General features: G+C 38.8%; 1 protein-coding gene across 12 annotated transcripts in view; it reads left to right on the plus strand.

Annotated features, from left to right (window-relative positions):
- Positions 1–19,261, plus strand: part of WNK2 (WNK lysine deficient protein kinase 2) — a 226,545-nt gene that overhangs the window by 74,980 nt on the left and 132,304 nt on the right. For all 12 annotated transcript variants that reach the window (XM_036737448.1, XM_036737451.1, XM_036737450.1 and 9 more), the window contains exons 3-4: positions 11,156–11,328; positions 12,546–12,766. In XM_036737448.1, the coding sequence (XP_036593343.1) occupies positions 11,156–11,328; positions 12,546–12,766 (394 nt within the window). The remainder of the gene's footprint in view (positions 1–11,155; positions 11,329–12,545; positions 12,767–19,261) is intronic.

Raw genomic sequence — 19,261 nt, forward strand, 5'->3', positions numbered from 1 at the left:
CCCTATTTTAAAACAGGTCATGCATGTCTAACTCTTAGATCCTCTCCTCCCCACTGACCTTCCTTTAGGAAAATAGTTTAGTTAAGTGAAGCTCTGAAAAGACAGTGTTTATTCTTCCATGTCAAATTTCAACTTCATGAAATTTTAAACAACTTGGGACTATTTTAAAAAGGAAAAGTTTGGCATAGAAATGGAAACTTCTCTGTGTCTTTCTCAGTCTTGCTCTGACTTTATCTCTGTTTCTCTCTTCCTCTAAATAGTTGAGACTTTTGTTCTCCAGTCATATGCAAGTCACAGATCAAGAAACCTAAGGCTGGAAGTTTAGAGAACATCAGATCCAGCCCCCTCATGCAGATGAGGTAACTGAGGCATAGAGACCTCCTTACGAGATACAAGTAAAAAAAATAGAGCAAGGACCAAGTCTTCTGTCTCCATATCTGTTCTTCCTACTGTATTATGCTCACATAAATTTTCTCTGATCCATAGTTTGAAAATATTCAGGTACAGTCAGCTGTCTATTTTATCTTGCTTTAAAATTTGACATTTAGCACTTCTGGTATTTAATACCAAACCTTGTTTTATTGCTATCTGAGGACATTGACTATAGATATAATCACAATTTCCATGTTACAACACATGTGACTTTGCATTCTGAAAACCCCTTTGAAACCTAAACTGTTAACCACCTCTTCTGTTCTAGGGAAGACTTGAGAGAAGTTAAATATCAGGCAGCTTGAGGAAGTTTATTACCTGCAAGAATTGGGAAATAGATTGTGGTTAAGTAGGGAGAAAATAGGGAAACTGGATAGCTCCTAATTGAGTGTGGTTTCCTTCTTTTGTTTAAATTCCTATTACTTTGGATACCTCCATTTTCAGATACAGCTTATTACAAAACGTAAGTAATCTGGGGGCTATTTGCCTTTTGAATTACTTTCTATTTTCTTTCATTGGTGCCAAAAAACAATTTAAAAACCCAACAACTTGAGAATTGACTGCACTTTCATTCCTATCCTCATCTCTTAACTACAGGTAGTAGTTTACCTAATAATGGCTGAAACTTTTCCAGTCATTGCAAAGGTAAATGAATATAATGGAAAATATTGGGGGAGTGGAGAGGGCTAATTACCTTAGTCTAGGAAATGACTATGCTTATGGTTCATGATTTCTTGATCAGTGTGTCTCACACAGCATTGCTACATTGCAAATAATTCCTTTTTGGGTTATGATTTTTTGGGTTTCCTATCAGTTCTTTGGCTGCTGCTTTTCTCTAAGGATTAAAGAGGCAGTGCTGGAGGTGGGACGGGAGGAGACACACACACACACACACACACACACACACACACACAGAATTCAACAGACATTTCAATAATCATCTACAATGTGCAAGACATTTCAGTGGGTGTTGGGTTAAGGATGAAAAAAAAGCACAGATTACATGATGACTATGCAAAGAGGTGGATGGACATGTGTCTGGACTGGCAGTGAGGAAAGAGAAGAAAGGGAGATTTTTCCCATGTCTTTTCTTCTGGGTTTTTTGCTGGTAAGTTCAACGCTGAAATGTGCTTTTAAAAAGATTGAGAAATGTCACCTTGAGTTTAGAAAGTCAGCGTAGTAAGGAGCTGGTCTTAGAATCAGGAAGAGTTGGGCTTGAACCCTTTCTCTCATAGTGAGTAGCTGTGTTATCCTGGACAAATAACTTGACCTCTCTCTTTGTGCCTTAGTTTCCTCATTTGTAAAATGAGAGGGTCACACTCAATGACCTTGAAGGTCCTTTTTAGATCTAAATCTGTGAGCCTATGGTCAATACACACTTGTGCACCAAACATACAGAAGTAAATGAAAGTTAATATAGTCAGCTCTGGCTCATGCCATACCAATAAAAAAGGCTTATCTTTGTGTAAGAGGCACCATGGGGTAGTGGATAGCTATCCTCTTTGTCAGGAAGATCTGTGTTCAAGTTCTGCCTTTGAGACATTGTATCTGTTTGATCTGGAGCAAATCACTAAACCTTTCAATACCCCAGGCAATTCTCAAGGACTATAAGTTGTAGAGAAGGCACTGACCTACATTGATAGGAATTTCCTCATCTATGAGTTCCATGTACCAAATGAAATTGCAGGTTCATCCCTACCCCTGTCCCTGTGAATCTCAGTGTATCACTGAAACCCTCTCAATGTAGATGTCCTACCCATGCGCACTCCACATTCAGCTCTAAAACTGGGTTCCTCACCTGTTCGCCTGTTATACCTGCTCTTCATACTATCTTCTGTATCCCTCTTGTTGGCAATGTCATCTTCCCAGTCACTCACACTTAGAACCTCCTTGTCAGGCATCCCTGACTCTTACCTTGACCTCTCCCTGACATACCTACCTAGCTGCTCACTTCTATTGACCCTGTCTTCTTAGTGTCTTTCATGTTCAGCCTCTCCTTTCTTCCTACACTGCAAACAGTCTAGTTCAGGCCCTCACTATTTCTCACTTGGACTACTATATTAGTTTTCTAATTAATCTTCCTGTCTACCCACCAGTTCTCTTTCCACTCCATTCTTTGGAGGGGAGAGAGTGCTGGAGTTTGGAGTCCAGAAGACCTGGATTTAAATCACCCTTCTGACATGTAAAGGCTATGTAGCTTTGAGCAAGTCACTCAGCTTTTCCTCATCTGCCAAACATGGATAATAGGAACAAGTTAGGAAGGTAATACACATTTATTAAGCATTTACTGGGAGCATGAGAGATAGAATGCCAGCCTGAAGTCCCAAAGACTGATCTTCCTGAATTCAAATATGGCCTCAGACACTTACTAGCTGTGTGACCCTGGGTAAGTCACTTAACCCTCTTTGCCTCTGCTTCCTCATCTATAAAATGAACTGGAGAAGAAAACGGCAAACCACTCCAGTATCTTTGCCAAGAAATCCCCAAATGGGGTCAAGAAAAGTTGGTCATGACTGAAAACAACTGAACAAAACAAAAAAGCACTTACTGTGTGTCAGGCACTAAGCTAACTGCTAGGGATGCAAATTTAAAGAAAAAGAGACAGTCCCTGCCCTCAAGGAGCTTACATTCTGTTGGGAGAAGATGACCTAGAAAAAGGATGTGAATAATAGGGATGGGAGGGAAGGCAGGAAGTTAGGTATGGATATACCTGGGCATGTCCAGAAAGTCAGCAATAGGACCTGGAGGAGAATGAAAACCATCCTGGGTTATTCTGCAAAGCAGACTCTTGAGGAGGAGCTCACTAATGGATGAGCAAGCTGCTGTAGTGGAAGGCTGTTCCAGGACAAGGAGGGAAGTTCCGGGATGAGCCAGCTGGAGCAAAGGTGTGGTTTTGAAATCCAGAAAATCAGACAGGGCTGGGGCAGAGAAGAGAGAAATGATAATACCCTCCCAGGGTTGTTGAGATCAGCTAAGTTAAAGCATTTATGTAATGATTATGATAAAGCATTACATACAATCTATCATTTGTGTATTATATATAAATGCCATCAATAAATCCCTATCGCTGTTCCTGATGTGTCGCTCTGACTGTATGACTTTCAATGATTCTTTTGTTGCCTACTGAATAAAATAGAAATTCCAGCCTTCTAGACCCCTCAGTCTGGCTCTATCCATTCTTTGCAGCCTTATCTTTTTAGTACTATCCTTGAGTCTCTACACACCAAGTAAAAGGAACTACTGTTTCATTGCTGGTCTCATCCTGCCGTCTCCCATCTCCATGCTGTTGTTCACTTTAAAGTTGTTCCAACTTTAGTCTTAGAATGGACTCTTTACCCCAGGCCACCTTCTCCATGATACCTTCCTTTGATGTCCTTCAACTAGTGTGAACACTTCCTCTTTCCTGTAGGAATGCACTGTGCTTGGTCCTTTCCTTCTATGCAACCATAGATTTTGGAACTGGAAGGGACCTTGGGGGTCAAGAGAACCATAGATTGAAAGCTGGAAAAAACCTTAATGGGCAACTGATCCACCTTTCTCATTTTATAGATCAGGCAAACAGGACTGAGGGAGGTTATGCAACTTGCCAAGATCACACAGTAAGTGTCTGAGGTGGTGCTTGAATCTGGTTATTTGTGTCACCAAATTCACTGTGCTGTCCCCTACATGGCCCTTTTCTGCTTATCTCATTCTCCATTATATCGTAGTTGTTTCCATACATGTCTTTCCCACATTGGATGGTAAACTCCTTGAGAGCAGATAAGTGTGTGCTCTTTCTCAATTGGAATCCTCATGGTCTAGGTGCCTTATCTGGAGCAAGTGCTTACTAAATGTTAATTCAATTAAATCTCAGTTTAGAGGCTTATGTTAGTGTTTAGTCTATTTCAGTTTAGCAAGTATTTATAGAGTGTCTATTCTGTGACCCGCAGAAGTCCATGACGCATGTCCTGCCCTTAAGAAGCTTACCAAAAGAATGTGAAAGCAGGGCTTTTTCTCCCCCCATTGAATGTCTTTGAGAGGTTTTCTGAGATCAATTCCATTTGTGTGCTAGGGGTCACCCCAAGTGAAACAAACATATCACCAATCACAGCATAATAGATTTACAGCTAAAAGAGACTGAAGAGATTGTTTAGTCCATCTCCCTTATTTGACAGATGAGGAAATGAATACACTATATTTATTGGCTCAATTTCCCTCAGCGGTAATAGTGAGCCATCATTCACACACTTGATTGAATTTGAGCCACTCAGAAAATGCTGACCTGAGTTCATGGAGTTGCTGCTTTGCCTTCAAATGTGTGTTTACATAGAGATAAACTACTTAGGTCCTTATTTTCTGAAGATCTACTCATCAGATCACTGTGTAGATAGATAGGTTATAATCTTGCCTTAAAAACACTGAGCTTGGAGTCCTTGTAGTCTTCCCTTCCTCCTCAGGCCTAGCTAGGCCCACAGCTCAACCCCCCCAGTGGAAGGACTCTGACATGTTTGAGAGCAACTCTGGCAGTGGATGGATTGGGCCCCCTGAAATGGTCACAAGACTGAATTTTACTGCTCAGGCATGGGGGAGTGTCTTTAAAAAGAGAGAAATCTTCTGAAGTTCAGGCTTTTCTTTCCTGTTGGGAAAAAGCCTTAACAAGGGACCTTTTGTATATTTATTTGTTAAGCTCTCCAACTTGGCATCGATTTAGATTTCAAAACTATAGAAGCTTGACTTTGTGCTGTCCTTTAAATAACCATTTTTTTAATTGGATGGCCTGTCTCCTCCTTATTTTGTAAGCTTCCCTGCATTGTAGAGAGCTTACGTGTTTCTGTGTAAAAGGCATAACTGTTTGTTGCCTTCAACCTTTCCTGATCCCTATTCCCAGCTGTTAGTCCTACCCCTCTGCATGATTACTCTCTGTACACTTTGTATTTCCTTATCTGCATATGTGTTGCTTCCCCTTATAAGATAAAAACTCCATAGGGCTGGGTTTGTTCCAGTTTTGGCCTCCGTATTTTCAGCATCTAAGTGTAGATTCTTATGCATAGTAGCGGGGCTTCATACATGCTTGCTTGATCCTAATGGCTCAGTTTGAAAAGACAGAGAGAGAAGGCTAATACTGTCTCCTGCTGAGGGGGGAGTGTATGATGTGTTTGGGAATTTGCCAAACCAAAAGAAAATCTCACTAAGCCAGAGAAATGAACTTCCTTTGAGGTTTAATGACTTATTGATAAACCTGTTTAGATTTGGTTGGAGAGGGTTCAATAGGTTCTATTATCTAATTCCGTCAAGTCCCATGAGATACATTTATTCATTTCAACAGACATTTAGCACCTACTGTATGCAAGGCCTTATGATAAATCCTGAGACTCAAAGGCGAAAGATGCCAGGGTCCTTGATCTGTATAGGAAGTGAAAGTTCATATTATCATAAATCTAGAACTGGAAGGCACTTCAGAAGCCATCAAGCTCAAACCTCTTATTTTTGCAAATGAGGAAGTGGAGACCCAGGCAGGATTTGAACCTAAGCCTTCTGAATTCAAAGCAAATACTGTTGCCTCTGGGAAGTTTTCAGGAAATCCATAATGTAAATTTTTTTGAGCTATGAAAAATGAAACTCTTACATCAATACAATGCAAAATGTAATCAATAGAAGAGATATGTCAGATTCACACACTAGGTGCTTGAGGCCAAGATCAGGGTATTAATGACTTACATTTGCTTGGTGCTCCAAGTTTTATAAACTTCTCACTCTAATCCTGTGTGGAATGGGCATAAGGATGATTGTCCTCATTTCTTAGATGTAGAGCCCACAGCTCAGAGGTTAAATGTCTTCCCTGTAGTCACACAGCTGTGTGGAGCTGAGAAAGGAATCGTGGTGTAGCAGACAGAATGCTGGCCTTAGAGTCAAGAAGAGCCAGGTTTGAATCCTGTCTCAGACACTAACTGCCATACCTCAGACAAGTCACTTAAACCCCATGAATCTCAACTTAAGGAAAAAAGGATTCTAAGATAGGGAGGTAAGAAAAGAATGTATTTGAGATATTTACATATTTATATACACGCTCACATATACACATATATTACATATATACAAGAGGGAACCACTGGCAGGCTGGTTAACTGTGGTAAAGTGGACACATATCTTTACAGATAAGGAATCTGTAAAATGAGGTTAGATCTCATGGATTCTTTATAGCTCTGTTAGTCAAGGCTTGAACCGCAGACTCTTAACTTCAGATCCAGTGTACTTATTGCTACATCCCAGCATGCCTACAAAGTCTATTTTCTTCATTCCTGCCAACTCCTGCCAGAGTGTTGTCTTCAATGTTTTTAGTGCTGGAAAGTGCATTCAAACCAATGCTTTATTTTTCCTAACCTTGTGCACTCCTCCAACCAGCAAGTACATGCAATGATGGAAGATGTCGTAATTTGATCCTAAACACCTTCCCTTGGAAATCACTCTTTGCCTGTGCCTATACAGCTTTTTTTATTTTTAATACTGACTTTTCTGTTGGTGGAGCCATTTTTCCTTTCCCCAGCATGTTAAGTAGGACACACCTGGAGTTAGATCTGAGGATAAAGAGTGTCTGACGTGGCTTCTATTCCATTGTGTAAACAAGGCTGCAGCTAATTTTCCATGTTAAGTAATTCTGCCTGATTTTCCCCATCAGATTGTGACTTTTTCCTGAGAAACTTTAGTAAAGAATAAAATTTTTGTAAAGAGATTTCCTCCTTTCCACATCAGAGAATTTTATCACTGCTTTATCACTTGGGAGAAAGTGAACCCCTTGGCTTACAGAAAATATCAAAGATTGAGTGGTTATACATCATAATGTAGAGTTTTCTAGATGGCTGGGAGTTCTTGTCTTTTAAGCTCTAATTTATATTGATTTTAATCATTCCCAATGGAATCTTTCTAAAATGTATTGCCTTCCCTGTTTTATTTAACAAAATATAGTAGAACATCATTTTTCCATTTTGCCTTAAATGAATACTAAGGAAAACAAACAGGGTTGTGGTGGTGGTGGTGGTGGTGGTGGTTATGGCGGGGTGGGGGGGTATGGAGAGGTTGTTTTTAAATAGTTATATCAGGGAAGAGAGGATCCAAGCAAGGGATGGGATCCCTTCCTAGATTGAACACATTGATGATAACAGATGATAGAAAGAGGACAGAACTACTTAACTCTCATTTTGCTTCTCATTTCTCTGCCAAGGAGAATGATCCTTAGACTGGAAAAGACAGAGCGAAATATAGAGAGTGAAAAGGATACCTACATATTCTAGATAATCTTGTCACCGGACCTGGAAGAACTATAGTCTAAAGTTCCCAAAAAATTAATAAGCATTTATTAAGCATCTACAGGGTGCCAGGCACTGTGCTAGGTACTGGAGATATAAGTGGCAGGTATGGTTGCCTAGACATTCTCAGTGATCACTGAAAAATCATAGAAGGATGTGAGGAGAGCGTACCAGGGCACTTGAAGAGGGTAAATGAAATTCTCATTATTAAAAAGTGATGTGGAAGAGCAGGATTTAGAAAATATGGGCCAGTGAGGTTGATTCTAATACCTGGCAAAATTCTATAATAGTATTAAACAGATGGTTTGTAAACGTCTTGGACGGGAAGTGGTTATCATGAAGAGCAATTTTGGCTTTGTCAAGAGCCAGTGATGCCAGAGTACCCACATTTCCTTCTTTTATGGAGTTTATACATCCATAGATAGAGGAGAATTGTGTATGTGGACTTCGACAAAGTCTTTTTGCACCTTGTGGACAAGGAGGAGAGAAATGTGGTATAGATGATAGAATTAGAACTAGTCGAATGTTTAAAGGGGAGATCTCTTCCAGTTGTAAACTTAAGATTCTGTGGTCTCCACTTAGAAGTACTGCAGGTATCTCAAGCTCAAAGCTGAACTCATCTTCTCCTCCTCCAAATCTCCCTATTGCTGTTGAGGATCTTTCTAGTCACCAAGGTTTTGCAAACTCAGTCATTCTTGACCCTTCCCGTTCCCTCAGCCCGTCATGTCGTGTCAAAGTTATCTCTGTATCTCTTATATTTTCCTTTTCTCACCACTCATATTGCCACCACGCTAATTCAGGTTCTAATCATTTTTTCATCTGGACTTATTTTATTAGGTCTCCTAGCTTCTAGTTTGCCCCGTCTAGTATTTTCCACATAGTTACCAAGATAATTTTCTCAAAGCATGGGTCTGGCTGTGTCCCTGCTGCTCAAGAATATTAAGAGGCTTTCTATTGACTTTAAAATCCAAACTCTTCAGCCTTAAAGCCCTTCACAATTTGTCTTCCATCTACCTTTTCTAAATTTATTTCACATTATTCCCCCTCGTGATTTCTATGTTCTAACAACTTGGCTGTCCCCTTAACTCAGCACTCCATCTCCTACATTTTTTGTCTATTCACAAGCTGTCTCCTATGCCTAGAATGCCCACCCTTCTCAGTTCTACGTCTTAGAATTTCAGGTGCTGCCTTTCATGGGAAACCTTTACTGATCTCCTTAGGTTGTTAGTGTTCATCACATTGTCTAGTATTTACCTGTCTTTTAATTGAATGTAAGTTCTTTGAGGAAAGCATCTAGAATGAGGGACATTGCCATTTTTTGCAATACTCTGCCACATTAAGACCACACCTGGAGTGTTGCATTCAGTTCCCAGCACCATATTTTAGGAAAGACATTGAAAAGTTGTGGAGCATTCAGAGGAGTGTAACCAGGATAGTTAAGGGACAGGGACTGGAGATCCTACCACTGGAGAGAAGTCTTGGAGTTTGGGGCTTGGCGGTTATGGTAACAGCCTACAAAGGACTGTCATGCAGAAGGATTAAATTTACTGTGCCAATCCCCAGTGGGCGAACTAAAAACAGTGAGATGACATTGCAGAGAGGCAGCTTTAAGTTTCATGTAGGAAAAACTTCCTAACAATTAGAACTATGTGTCATAGAAAAGTGGTGCCTCTGAAGGTGCTTGTGGACCTTCCTTGTCCATATTTCTTATATGTGAAGACCAAATCTCAGAGAGGTTACATATCTCCCCTGTAGTCACACAACTGCAGGTAATGGGTTCCCCTTCACTAGAAATCATCAAGAAAAGGCTAGATTACTCCTTCTTAGAGTTGTTGTGGAGGGGCTTCTTGGTCAAATGAGTATGCATTTGACCACATGGCCTCTGGTGGTCATGGGAAGTGGTTATCATGAAGAGCCATTTTGGCTTTGTCAAGAGCCAGTGTGTCTATGAATTGTACAGCAGTAACCCTAAAGGACTATTGAGATGCATAAATTGTTCTTCCACTCCTTTCCATACCTCATCCCCAAAATGAAATGGCCTTATACTTGCCTAATTTTTAAATTTATCTGTCATTTATAGTTTTTCTGGTTTTTTCCTCATAGCCACTTTTCACCTTGAATCGCCTTTTGATACATTCTGTCTAATTTTCTAATAATTTTGAAACCAAGTAATCAAGTTTGTTGAAGTTGATTTTAAAGTAAGAGGAAATCAGGCTGTGAGTAAGCATCTAAGGGAGTTACTTAGTAGTAAAATGCCTTGTTTTGATATATCAAGTTGATGATACTAATTTGTCTGGTCAGAAGTGGTTTTTCCTTCCTTTTGTGTTCTCCGCTGATGAGATTGCCAGATAGAGAAGTTCCAGAGGGGTAGGTACTACATATATGTGTGTATTTTCATATATAAACATCTGTACATATATAAACATATATACATATATAAAGCCATTTCTAATTGATTCAGTGCATATCTTAATTATGTGTTTGTATATATGTGCGTATATGTATACACACAAATATACATATGTGTGTGTGTGTGTATATATATGTATTTTTTTTTTTACTATGTCTCTGGAACAACATAAAAAAATCTCCCCCCTGACATTTACAATGTGGCTCTATCTATCTTTTCCAATAAATTTCCCATTATTCTCCTATGTGGCCACTTTATCACAGTTAACCAGCCTGTATGTAATGTGTGTATGTGAATGTGTGTGTAAATATGTAACTTAGGTAGTCCCATAGACCTCGAATGAGTTCTTTCTTTACCTCCATATCTTAGAATCCTTTTTTTTTCTATCAAAGCATAATTCAGGTGCAGCTTCCTGCATGAGGCTTTCTCTTCCCACTACCTCCAGCTGTTAGTGCTTTCTCCCTCTTAAAATGACTTTGCATTACTTTATCTATAGCTGATCTGTCTATGTGTCTGTGTGTGTACACACACACACCCACCACACACACACACACACACACACACACACACACACACACACACACACACACACACAGTGTCCCTTCAGGAGAATGTCAGTTCCTTGTAGTAGAGATCCCTTTCATCATTTTGTCTTTATATTTCTGCACTATGCACAGTACCTCGCACCATTTTATAAATGTTGGGTGAGTGGAATTCAAAGGCTTTAGTCAATAAAATTAAGTCAGTGCTTTGCCTGAAATTTGACAGCAAAGACCCAATAAGGAATTGCTTTTTTCTCATTCTGTACACGCTTTTTTTGAGGTAGCAAATGCATTTGTATCACTGACTTAAATGAGGATAAAGTTCATAAGTACCTGATTGATATTCCGTAACAATTTTCTGTATCCCATAAAGAGACTGAGAAACCTTCACTTAGCAGATTCTGAAATATGATCTGCTACTACTGTTAATTTTAATGTTGGGCTGTAAAAGCAATTTCTAATTGATTTTGTACATATCTCAATTACAGGACAGAAAACTGACAAAGTTGGAGAGGCAAAGATTTAAAGAAGAAGCCGAAATGCTGAAAGGCCTGCAACATCCAAACATCGTTAGATTCTATGACTTCTGGGAGTCTTGCACTAAAGGAAAAAGATGCATTGTGCTGGTAACTGAACTAATGACTTCTGGAACATTAAAAACGTAAGTTACCACGCTGATCTCTGTACTGTCAAATACCTTAACTCCACCATCAAAGAAATCCTGTCTTTCTTCCCACCACCCTACCTGGATACAAATAAATAAACACATGCATACATACACACACACACACACACACACTATATTCGTATATATTTACATACATGCATACATATCCACGTATGTATGTAAACTCATCACAAAAATCAAGCATTTCTTTATTTGGAGTCCGAGTGGCATTCATCCCAGAAAAGATAACTTTCACAGTCTGTAGTTTCTTTCACATCTATTTTATTTTATTCTATTTTATTCCATGCATGACAACAGATATGCAGGCTATTACTTGATTTTACTTCCTTGGTTTCTTTTTTATATCTGCGTGGTTTGTCATAGTCCAAGAATCTATTCCAGTTTGGAATCTGGCCATATTTCATTTTAATGGCTCCCAAAATGGGCTATGTTAGTAGGGTATTAGTTTTACCATCCAAAACATGCAGTGGGGATTAAGAAGAGGGCACCAGGATTTGTAGAAGTGTTAAACAAATTTATTTATTCCCAATGGGTATTTTGTGTAACCAACTTTTACCAGGCGTGTGCTTTTGGTCATTGCACAACATGGCAGTATAAAAGAGACCTTGGGTTATCAATGGACATGTAATTTTTTTTTTAACTTAGCACTCTTCCCTAAATATATTTGCTACTGTAATAGATGTACTATTATAGTATCCTGTCGGTATACATTTTGGAATGATTCTTTTTTTAGTGTTTACATTGATACATCCCTCAGATTTTCTACTAGAGATTTAAATTCATCATCTCTTTGCTGCTTATAAAAAGTGTGGTCCATAAGTACTAGACTGTGACCCTTCTTACTAAAACTTATTTTTAACTTTGGGGCTAAGTGAAAGATCTAGACATCACAATGTCATGATGACCTGGCATATCTTTTACAGAATGGTTGGGAAGAGAAGCATATACCTATGACCTAGCAATTGACACTGCTGGTAATGCCTAAGAAAAGGACATTTTCCTAACAGAATTAGTGAGGAGTACTAGATCTTAACATTTGTATTAGATTTTAAAGCTGGTTCAGAAATAGAAATATCTCGCTTTTTCAAATTGAACTTGAACAACTTTTAAAATAAACTGCTTTCTAAAAGACCACTGAGATCAATCATTTTAGTAAGCTTTGTGGTTGTACCTTTTCACCCTCTCTGCAGATATCTGAAACGATTTAAAGTGATGAAACCCAAGGTTCTCCGCAGCTGGTGCCGGCAGATCCTGAAAGGCCTACTGTTTTTGCACACAAGGACTCCACCAATTATTCACAGAGATTTAAAATGTGACAATATTTTTATCACTGGACCAACCGGATCTGTGAAAATAGGAGACCTGGGCCTGGCAACCTTGAAGAGAGCCTCATTTGCCAAAAGTGTAATAGGTAAATCCATCTCTTCTACCTGATATATTTGGTGCCTTTGAGATATGGACAAGTGTGGTGTAGCCAGGTTTCTAAGGTAAACTTTTTCATTTAGGTAGAATATAGTTAAATTAGGGACTTGATAGATTTCATTTTCATTGTGTTTTTACAGCTCATGTAATTTGAAAATTATTTGCTCACTGGCCTTATGAACCTGAGTTCCTTTTTTGGGTATAAAATTTTAATCTGTTTTCCTTACTCTGTGTATTTCTTCTCCCTTTCAGTTTATATCCAACCTGTTTGTGTCTGTGCCTCCATTTCTCTCTGACCCCCTTATCTCTCTCTTTCTCTGACCCCCATTCCTCTCTCATTCTCTCCTATCTATCTCTTCCCCCACTCCTTTGCTCTGTATGTCTCCTTTATCTGTTCATGTATGGTAGACTTAGAAGGGTAATGGCCTTTAAATTCTGCTCTTGGATATTCAGAAACTCTTAGGCATCATTTTAGTGTTTCTATATACATGGACCTAGTTTCTACCCAGCAGTACTTAAGGAACCACAGAAAGACTTTAAGGTGCACAAAAAAAGTCTGTCTAGTGTTGGCTTTTTAGAATTGGCTTAAATCCCTAAAATATAAGTATGTTCATTAAGCTACATAATTACTGCTTCTTCTGCCATTCAGTTTGAAATATTCAGACCTTAGCCTTAGTATTTGGGTTGGAGTAAGGAAATTCGATGTTTAATCATAAATCTTTTCTTGTTTTATCTATTATGAGACAATATTTATAAAGTGCTTAGCACAACATCTAGAACACAGTCACTAGCTAGCTATCATTATTATAATATTCTCATATTACCCCCTTAGTGTTAGGAGTGATCAATAAGTTAGATATTGCCTGGGACTCAAATGTCATGTGACCCAGTGGACAATCCTGTAGTTATGGAAATCTTTTTGCATGTAATATGTTTAATGTATCATCCATGTTATAAAATATTTTAAATGTTCTTCTGTGTGAAGAAATAACACTATGCATATTCATGGACTAGTAAACTGAGCCAGAGGTAAAATACAGAGCGAAAGCCAGGAATAAAGTCATGGGGAAGATGAAATTCCTTCATGTACCGAGTTCCTTCTGACCAAAAGTGCCACAATGGGGACTAAATGACCACATTTTTCTTATCCATGAATGTAGTTGTTTTGTGAATCAAGTGGATTGTGAATCAGGTAGACAGTTGACAGTTTCAGTTTCATTAAGTGAGTTGCCTACGGTCATACAGCTAATAAGGAAGATGAATCTTCCTGAGTCCCAGTCTGGCACTCTATCCACTGTACCACCTAGCTGCCCACTTAATTTGGTAATCAGTACTTTGTAGCAAGCCCTAGAACTCTATAGCAGAGACTGAACAACATCTAGGTATGTGAGATTTCAGATAATCAAGAAAAGAATTGTGAGCTATACAAATGAGTCCCACTCAGTGAAAGTCTGCAGTGATCGATGATAAAACAGTGAAAGAAAATTTTCTTTGCTTCTTTCTCTAAATTGGTATCTCGTTGACCAAAACTTACCTTTAGAGTTTAAGTTTATTGATACGTAAGCTGATTTTTAATAAAGGGTTCATCTAGTTGAAGGAGTAGGAGAAATTGGCTTTAATTAGATGTGTCTGGGGTCTACACCATCAGTGCGTTTGTGAGCTTGTCTGCTTTAACAACCCATCTGATGATATCTGCCTTAAAGCAGGAGAACATCTGAGAGTTCACAAAAGACTCTGAGGGGCAAGCCACGCAGATTCAGTCGCATTAAGTGGTACAAGTCATATTCTATGAAGTAACTGATATGGAGAATTTACTGAATGTGGGCAGGGTAACAGCCATAGAGCTGGATGAACTGTAAGACCAATGAGGAAAGAGAAAATAAGTCCTTTTGTATTGATCTGCTTTTTCCTCTTTTGCTCTTTTCACTTTCTGCTTATCATATCTCGTTGGTATAATAAAGCCCCACTATGAGGGGCTTTGTTATTATATAGCACATTCGATTTTTGCAGCCAGTAACATATTTTTCTTATGTGTAGTGCTGTATGAATATCTCTTGCTGTTTAAAAAAAAACGCCACATGGGTGATATCCTTAACATCAGTGTTTTGCCAGGGTCCTATTGTGGTCTCCTAACCTAATGAACAAAACAGCTTCATTTCTCTTCTCCTCCATACTCCAGTTTCTCCCCAGCTTGAATAATTGACTATAGTAGAGTAGCTTATTTCTGGCTTATATGGTATGAGACATATAGTCCACATGGTGATTCCTTTGTCATCTTTCTAGCTGAAATCAAGCCAGTTATCTTTTTAAAAAACATTTTTTACAAGCATTTTAGTTACCACGTATGGACAGGTGCTATTTGTTGAGCCCCTGACTTCCCCTGATCTGCTTTTGAATTATCTCAACATTTTATAGAGTGTGGGGGCAATAAATAAGTACAGCCTTTATTCAACAGAATGGTGAGATACCAATAATGTTTCTTCAGCTCTTTGCACTCTCCCATGCCAAGTATTTTCTCTTTGCTCTTTCTCTTGTGCCATTTCAAAAGTTAAAGTTCATGTCCTTGAAGTGTAAAGGTGAGTGAGTTGATAGGTGGGAAAAGCCATGGTTTCATTTGAGCATTTCAAGGGTCTTATGTCTCTTCCACAACAAATGCTGAATTGTGTGTAGTGTTTAAGGAAGTAAAACAAAGACTCTTTCCTCTTTCCAAAGCCCAAACTGTCAGTTAATTCTAAGGAAAAATGCCTAGTGGACATATAATTAACTTTCATCATTTTCACACCCATGTGGAATATCACTTTTATGAGTCTCTGTAATATCACCTGGGCAATGAGAGATCATAGATTTGGTGAAGACTGCAGTTTTGGGGGCTCGAAGTTGATGGATAAAACTTTTTTTAGATCAATATTACTTTCAAAAGTTTTTGGTCTATTCATGCTCCCTGGGCTTGCATTTGAACTTTGAAGATAAAAGCAGCTAGCTTTCGGCTCTGTTCAAGTGGTGAGATTCAAAGTGCGGTCACAGTGGAAATGGCAGGAGGATAGCCTTGGATCACACGGTCCTGCTCTCATCACCATCCTGTTCCTGAGGACACATTTCTCTCTCCAGCTTTGTCAGCTGTTGAAATACTGTGTGCATGTCCTCTGTGACTGTTTAGGACTGGCCAAGGGTCTAATACTACTCCATGACCTCTAGTATCTGATAGGATCTTTTTTCCCCCACTAGTAATATATGTGTGCTTTACAGACAACCAGTTCTGGAAGTGCTCTTCAAGAGTACACAAAGCTTAGCCTCTTTGTTGCTGAGAAAAACTAGTTCACTTTGCACAACTCAGTTTTTAAAATGTGTGTGAATCTATATTTCTTTATATTTCTCTGTCTCCGTCTATATGTATGTATATATGTATATATGTCAGATATTTCAGTAATTTCCTATGAAGAAACTCTCTCTGTAAAAGCAACTGCTCTGCAGTAGTCTGAGAATTGTTGGCACTAATAGGTTAATTGACTTAGCCTATGTGTGTCAGAGGTGAGGCTTGAACGTGGCTTCTCCTGACTTCCTGGCCAGTTTCTATCCACTACACTAAATGAAATGGCACAATGGAATACTAGGGGTCTGTGAATGGGATTTTAAAATTTTTTTTATTATTTTTTAATTTAATATTTTTTTAATATTTTCAATATGCTGCCATGTATGGTATTTCATACAGTATTTGGTTTCCTTTGTAATCCTACGAATTTTATTTTTATAGTTCCCTGTATGGTATTTCATACAGTATTTGGTTTCCTTTGTAATCCTATGGATTTTATTTTGTCCCTGTAAAAATATTCTGCTGAGAAGGGGTCACCAGGAAGCCCCTCCACACACACTGAATAGTGATTTAAATGTTTGACCTCATTCTTTTGTAGATGTGCCATATGTAGGACTCAAATGAAAACTCTAATTTTATTGTTCTTTCAACAAATGTTCATTAAATACGTAATCTGTACAGATTGCTGTACTAAGATGTTGGGATGATACAAAGTTCAGAAAAGACATTCTCCCATCTTCTCTTGGAGCATGGTATTTCAGTGATCTTTTCCACTCCCCCTCCCCTTCAATTTTTCTTAATCCAATGACCTTTTTTCTTTTTTTAAGTATTTTCTTTTTCTCCAGTAACATGTAAAAACAATTTTAACATTCATTTTTGAAACAAATTCTCTTCCTTCCTCACCGCCCCTAAATTGAAAAGGCAAGCAATTCTATATGTTTTACATGTATAGTCATGCAAAACATATCCATAATTGTCATGTTGTCAAAGAAAACATAGACAAAAAAATACTCAAGAAAAATAAAGTAAAAAAAAAAATTGTGCTTCAATCTGTATTCAGATACCATCAGTTCTTTCTCTGGGGATGGATAGCTTTTTTCATCCTAAGTCCTGCCTTCTCCACTGCTTTGGTGGCATCGACCTCCCCTTCTCTTGGATGCTGTCTCTTCCCTCAGTTCTTCTGACCCTGCTCTTTCCAGGTCTCCTGTCTGTCTGACCATTCCTTCCCATTCTTATTTACTAGCTCTCTCCTCAGAAGTGAGGTTATTCCACAAAGTTCTATCCTAAGTTCTTTTTTCTTCCCTCTTCTAGTGATCTCATTGATCTCATCTGTGTTGAATTGTCATCTATATAGAGGTGACTCCCGGATTTTTATATCCAGCCAAGCTCCAGTCCAGGGGTGGGGAACCTGTGGCCTTGAGGCCACATGTAGCCCTCCCTTAAGTCCTCAAGTGTGGCCCTTTGAATCCAAACTTCACAGAACAAATCCCCTTAATAAAAAGATTTGGATTCATTCCAATGGATACTTGAGGACCTAGAGGGAGAGCCACATGTGGTCTTGAGGCCGCAGGTTCCCCATCCCTGCATCTAGTCCCATATCACCAACTGTCTGCCAAACAGTTCTACCTGGATTTCCCATAGGTATCTCAAAGTCTAGTATTTTCCAAAGAAATTGCATTTAATGAGAAGACCTGACTAAAACCTTCCCTTCTCCAAACTTCCCTCTTTTTGCTTAGAGTACCACCATTCCTCCCATCTACCTGGCACCATCCTAAACACTTTACTGTCCTCAAATTCCAATCACATTCCAAGGCTTATTAATTTACCTCTACACCTTTGCCATCTATCTCTTTGCTTCAGTCTAGGCAACCACATAGTTCATATAATTGTCTCTTCTTGTCTGGACTATTAGAACAACCTAACAGGTTAACTAGGTGGCACGGTAGATAGAGTTCCAGGCCTGGAGTAAGAAAGGCTCATCTTTCTGAGTTCAAATCTGGCCTCAGACACTTCCTGGCTGTGTGACCCTGGGCAAGTCACATAACCCTGTTGACCTCAGTTCCTCATCTGTAAAATGAGCTGGAGAAAGAAATGGCAAACTCCTCTAGTATCTTTGCCAAGAAAACCACAAATGAGGTCACAAATGAGGTCACAAAGAGTCAGACACAACTGAAAAGGCTGAACAACCTGATGGTCTCCCTACAATCATTCTTCTACCCAATCCAGTTTCCATACAAGTACCCAAATAATATTCCTGAAGTGCAGGTCTGGCTATAATTCCTCTGTTTCCAGTGGTTCCCTGTTGTCCCTAGGATAAAATACAAACACTTCTGTGTAGAATTGAAAGTCTTGTATAATCTGGTTTCAGCCTGCTGTTCTAGACTTTTTTCACATTGCTTACCTTTGCATATCCTACATCTTGGTAGCCACACAAGCTGTTTTGCAGTTCCCTCCCTGAATTTGGCATTCTGTCTCCATCCTCTGTACAGAATATCCATCATGTCTTAAATACATTCCCCCCTCAGCTCTACCTCTCTATCTGTAGCTTTCCTCAAGCCTCTGCTCAGGTGTTATCTCATATACGGCCTTTCATAGGAGTCGTTGGTATTCTCCCTCCTAAGACTACTTTGAATTTACTTATCTATCTGCATAACGTATCATCTCAGAAGTGGTAAGCATCTTAAGGGCAGAGGTTTTGGTTTTGTCTCTGTATTTACAGCATTGAACACATGGCTTGCTCTATCCTTGTTGAATGCTGACTGGAGGAGGGGGTTTGGGATGGTAAACCACTAGTGAATTGCCACAGTAAATAATATTTTATATAATAAGTGCATCACAGTTGCAAAACAAGATGTCAGTCTAGATAAATTTTGTTTGTTTTTTGTTCTCTTAAGGAATAAATATGATTGGGCTTTGGTTATTTGGATACATTCAGTACAGTTGGCACCTCTCCCAAATAGTGTTAAAATTCCAAACATATTCTGCCCAATAATTTATAATTTCAGTCTATAAAGAGAAGCCTTGTCATCCTTTATTTTTAATCCATTTATTCAACAAGATGCTGTCAAGGTGTTTGAAAAGCCAATTCAATTTCTATGTTATATTAGCAGGCTAATCATGGTAAAATGTAGTTTCTCTTAATGACTAGTGCTCTTGTCATAAAAACAATTACTG

This window comes from Trichosurus vulpecula, chromosome 9 (genome assembly GCF_011100635.1).
Source record: "Trichosurus vulpecula isolate mTriVul1 chromosome 9, mTriVul1.pri, whole genome shotgun sequence".
Lineage (NCBI taxonomy): Eukaryota > Metazoa > Chordata > Mammalia > Diprotodontia > Phalangeridae > Trichosurus > Trichosurus vulpecula.